Here is a 5,633-nt window from a genome sequence, read left to right on the forward strand (position 1 = left end):
TGATAATAGAGGCAAAAAGTAGACAACAGATGTGTTAGAAACTTCAAAGTACAAAACCAAGAAAATAAAGGGTGGGCATGCTTCAAAGATTCTGGCAGAGCTTGGTGAAGGATCAACAATCACTGCTCATGCTTCTCTTCCACGAGAAGAGAAAAGTCAACAGCAGTCTCAATTAGGAGATGATACAGGGGAAAGAGAAGCAGTTGAGGAAGAAACTATGAAGTCTGCTGTTGCAAAGAAGAAGAAAAAAAAAGGAGAAGGAGAAAGAGAAAAAGGCAGCTGCAGCGGCAGCAGCTGTCTCTGAGATGGAGGAAAAACAAGAAGTAGCAAAGAATGATACCAAAGGAAAATTAGCAAATAAAAAGCAGTCGAAGCAGGTTAGGGAGATGCAAGAGAGACTTAAAAAAATTAAGGAAGCTGAAGAAAGCAAGAAGAAACAAGAAGAGGAAAGATTAAGGAAGGAAGAAGAAGAACACCTTCGGCTGGAAGAACTAGAAAGACCTGCTGAGGATAAAAAAACACTTGAAAAAAGAGAGGGAGAAGGAAAATCTCTTGAAGAAGAAATTAGAAGGGAAAATTTCTTGCTAGTGGCGGGGCTTTGCCAGTTTCAACTGGGGAGAGTAGAAAAGATGCAACCAAACGACCTATTTACCAATCAAAGAAATCAAAGGCACAAGCTTGGGCTAATAACAAATCCCAGGAAGAGTCTGTTGATAGCACAAAAGTGCAAGAAAATCAGCTGGAGATTGTCTCTGAGGTTGATTCCATGGAAACTGAGAAGGCTGAGGATATCGATTTGGGAAGTGTAGAGGAGAAGTCAGAAGTAGTTGATGCTGAAGAAAACAGAGTTGAATAAGAGGACATTGAGGAGGAGTGGGATGCGAGAAGTTGGGATGATGCCGATCTTAAACTACCAGGAAAGAGTGCGTTTGAAGATGAAGAGCTAGATTCAGATCCCCAACCTATCATTAAGAAAGCTGCAAGGTCCGTTGTGAGTGATACGGGGCCACTGCCTATTGCTGCCAAGTCTGTAATTCCTACTCAAAAAGCGGTTGCAAGTGTACCAGCTGTCACTAAGAATGATGGGAGTAAGAAGAGGGAGCCTGAGGTTGTGATTTCAGTGCAAGGTACAGAAAAACCTGGTGCTACTTCAAGCAAGAGTGAAGACAACCTTCGGTCTCCTATTTGCTGTATCATGGGTCCAGTTGATACTGGTAAAACAAAGCTTCTTGACTGCATACGAGGCACTAATGTTCAAGAAGGTGAAGCTAGAGGGATTACACAGAAGATATGTGCAACTTATTTTCCAGCTGAGAATATAAGGGAGAGAACTAAGGAACTAAAGGTTGATGCCAAGCTGAAGGTGCCTGGATTGTTGGTCATTGATACACCTGGACATGAATCATTCACTAATTTGCGTTCTCGGGGTTCAGGTTTATGTGATATTAGTTTTCGAACACGTGCATTGCACGTGTATACAATGCTAATTAGAATAAATACTTCCAAAATATAAGTGTACGATGTGTAAAATACAAGCTCGAATCAATGAACGGTTCAACATATTCAACTAATATTATGATCATTGCAAGACAAATCATACAAAAAAATTGTTATCAAGTGAATTGTTTTGAAAACTAATACTATAACAGCTTCAATTATACAATTCTTATAATATATCAAGTATTCAACTTGTTAAAACTTATTTTTTTTAATATGTTAAAACACATAATTTACATGTTGACATTATAGTTACAAAATATTTAATGCCATAAAGCTTCCGCCTTCTTTTTAAGGGATAATACCCTCCACTTGTTTTTACAGATGCATACATATCAAGAACTTGTCGTTGAAGGAGAGTGGTGTTTGATGAGTCCACAATTTGGACTCATTTAGGACTTTATTTTGATAGAAATAGTATCCTCAAATGCTTATTTTGTCTCAATATCTGATGAAAACTCTTAAGTTTCAGGTATTTGAAGTTTTGGTGGAAGTATGGACACTTAGGCGCAAAAAGGAACAAAGAGGCTGAAAAGAACGAAGAAGCTAAAGCCTGGGCATCGCCAAGCACACTTGGCGATTCGCCGAAAGGACGCACTCCTCCCTTTGTTCCAGTACGCGAAGCCCTGAAGGAGCAGGATCAAAAAGGCGATGAAAGGAGCAGTCAGTGTTTTACCGAATAATTCCGCAAAGCAGTACTATCTCACCAAATGACATAGAGCACGACCAGGCTGAAGGCTAGTGCAAGACGGCGACTAACTACACCAAAGGGCGAATCGCCGCGTTAATCGGCAATTCCGACTAATGATGAGTCCACAAATTGGACTCATTTAGGGCTTTATTTTAATGGAAATAGTGTTCTTGAATGCTTGTTTTACCTTAATACCTGATTAAAATGCTGAAGTTTCAGGTATTTGAAGTTTTAGTGGAAGCATGGACACTTAGGCGCAAAACGAAGCAAATAGGGCTAAAAAGAACAAGAAATGGAATCTTGCGGATCGCCGAATTTAACTTGGCGAGTCTCCGAAACGACATGAGCCGCCCTTCTTTCCAGTACGCGAAGCCTCGAAGGAAGTGGATCAAAAGCCGAGGAAAGAAGCAGTCGGCGGGTCGCCGATCAGTTCTGCGAAGCAGTATTGTACCGCCCAATGATCCAAAATGCGAGGATGCTAAAGGCAAGACACTGAAGGCAATGAGTTGACCAAAAGGCGGATCGCCGAGTTCATCTGCGATATCGACTAATGTCGCCGAACAATCCTCCATAGCACAATCTGTGAAAACTATAAATACTATTTAAAATTAGATTTTGGAAGAGAGGAGAGGAGAGGAGTGGAACATGTTATTATTATTTTTCACTTTAGAACATATTCTAGCTAATATTTTTCTTTCAAGTTTGGAGAGGGTTTTGTGGAGACTTGAAGAAAGAAGTTCTTCTTCCCCAAGTTGGAAGTGGGTCTTTTCTATTCAATTTCCTTTGCTTAATTCAAGGTTTAATTTCTTATACCTAGTTGATTTCATTATCATGTTAGGTATAATTTCTTATTTTTGTTTATGTGTGGTTTAAAAACCCCATTCTTGGGGTGTGATTTAGCAAATATAGGCTGATATTCTTGTTGGGTTTTGCTTGCTGATAGGTTAGATGTATGATAATGGTGATTTCACCTAGTGGTTGTGGTTCAATCTAAATGGTTTGTAATTGCAAATACAAAGCCACCCATGTGTTTTCAGCTTGCCCAGTGGTTGTGGTTTAATTTAATGCGTTTGTATTTGCAAATACGAAACCACCCATGTGTTTTCGGCTTGCCCGAGAGGGAGGTCGCGAAACCAAAACCACTATACTGATGGCCTAGGGAGTGGGTCGACATGAGGTTTAGCCCGGGAGGGTGAGCCCTAGTCCCATATACTAATACTCAGCTCGAGAGAGTGAGTGGGGTAAGGCATAGGTTGATCTTCATGCAGCAAATGGGTGTCCGAGAGGAACCCATTTGAAACAGAGTAAGTTGCCCGAGAGGGAACTTATTTCCATTCAAAGCGAAACCCCCTTTCAATATTTGACACTTTTGTGTCACCTCTTTTACATTTACAATGTCTTTTATCGCAAATGTCTTTAACTACGACTAAATTGAATGAAATTCTAATTGGTTATTAATTCTAAAAACCGCTCCCTTGGGACACGACCTCAACCCTCCGTTGGGTTACTATATTATTGACGATCGTAGATACTCATATCGTAGGATAGTGTCGTTGGTCACGATAAGCATCAAAATGGTGCCGCTGCCGGGGAGTGGTGTTATTTGAGAATTTTTAGTTCACTAGAATTTTCGTCTTATTGATCGTAGATTATTAACTTTACTCTTAGTTTTGTTTTTCTTTGAGTTTTTGATTGTATGTGATCCCAAGGATCATTGGCAAGAATCTCTGTTTTTCCGTAGTTTTAGCTTTACTAACTTAATTTTTAGCTTTGCTTTGCTTGTTTGTGTTGAAAATAGAAATTATGAGTGAGGACGTGGGGGACAGTTGCCACACCAACAACCCATTGAATATTGACTTGCACCGAGATGACATTGACGATGCAAACAGTGTTTATGATCCCGCTCCATTGGGTGAGATAGGTGCAATTCTCTTACCATAGGGTGGTGAAAATGGAAATTTTGAAGTCACTAGCACAACACTCCATCTCATACATTCAAGGGGCCTATACGAAGGATTGGATCATGAAGACTCACATGAACATATCCAAAAGCTTTTTGGACGTATGTGCTCCGTTGTCATTCAAAAATTGGTCGCAAGAAGCCATCAGGCTTCGCTTATTCCCATTGTCACTGACAGGAGCTGCCACTACGTGGTTGTCTGAGCTTTCCAAAATTTTTATCACATCATGGAAAGAATTAGTCACTACTTTCCACAATAGTTTCTTTCCCCCGTCAAAAATGATGAAGTTGAGGGACAACATTCAGAATTTCAAACAAAAAGCTAGTGAACCAATTCATGAGTCGTAGATTAGATATAAGAGGTCTCTGCGAAAATGCCCAACACATGGGCTGCCAAGTGAGTTGCTACTCCAATATTTTTATCGAAGTCTTGATTCAGTCAACAAAGGGATAGCTGATCAATTGGTCTAAGGAGGCATAATACTACAGCCCTTTGAGGTGGCCTCATTTCTCCTAGATGGTATGGTGAGAGTAAATCAAGCTTGGTACACCAAAGAAGATCAAGTCTCCGCTCTGTGTTTCAGGCTGACGCAAGAGCAACTCGATAAAGAAAAAAAGAGGGATGAAAACATCAAAAAGATGCTGTCTCAGATGGAAGATTTACAAGAGCACATGAAAGGCAACTGTGAAGTGTTTCGCGCAAAGGGGGGTTCTTTTTTCGATAACTTGAAATCGAGAGGGAATCAAGGTTGGAACCATAGAAGGAATGAGGAGCGTTTCCACCCGCACTATCAACCGTGGGTTGGAAATCAAGGTTGGAACCACCCTAGGAGATATTTCCAAGAGTGGACTGATCATAACAATCATGAAGAATACCAAACTCAATTGAGTGACAGCCCGACATCAAGGGGGAGTGACAGCGGCCCCAAGGTGAATGATCTACTGACATGAATTCTTGAGAAAGTTGAAGGTTTTGATGATTTGCTAAAGGGAATGAGAGATGATTTTTCTTCACTAAATAACAAGGTGAACTCTCATGCTAATGCCATCAAGATGCTGGAAGGTCAATTGAATATCCTATCGACTCAACTAACAACCACGATGCTAAAAGAAAATGAGGAAGAAGAGCTGGCCGTAATTACCCGTAGTGGAAAGTTAGAGATAGGTAATGAAGGAGAAGAACGTGAGGAAAATCATGGTGAGGAAGAAGCAGAAATTACCGATCATCAAAACATCGGCAAGAAAGCACAAGAAGGAATGAATCAACACAATGAAACTCCAAAAATAATACAACCCTTACCCAAAATACCTCCACCTTTCCCCAGCTTTTGAAAAAGAAGAATGAAGATGAGAGGTTTAAAAAATTCTTGTCTGTGTTCAAGAAATTGTCCATCAACCTTCCTTTTGTGGAAGCATTGCTGGAGATGCCAGGGTATGCTAAATTCATGAAAGAGTTAGTCACCAAGAAGAGGATCTTGGATTATG

The 5,633-nt window shown here is 40.4% G+C and overlaps 1 protein-coding gene across 1 annotated transcript; it reads left to right on the plus strand.

The window, feature by feature from the left end:
* Positions 1-305: 305 nt before the first annotated feature.
* Positions 306-4,129, plus strand: LOC107057758 (eukaryotic translation initiation factor 5B-like). Its single transcript, XM_015306383.1, has 4 exons — positions 306-620; positions 701-823; positions 872-1,433; positions 3,987-4,129. Exons 1-4 carry the CDS (start codon positions 306-308, stop codon positions 4,127-4,129), a joined length of 1,143 nt encoding a protein of 380 aa, XP_015161869.1.
* Positions 4,130-5,633: the final 1,504 nt, after the last annotated feature.

This window comes from Solanum tuberosum, unplaced genomic scaffold, assembly GCF_000226075.1.
Source record: "Solanum tuberosum cultivar DM 1-3 516 R44 unplaced genomic scaffold, SolTub_3.0 scf00031, whole genome shotgun sequence".
In the NCBI taxonomy this organism is placed as follows: Eukaryota; Viridiplantae; Streptophyta; class Magnoliopsida; order Solanales; family Solanaceae; genus Solanum; species Solanum tuberosum.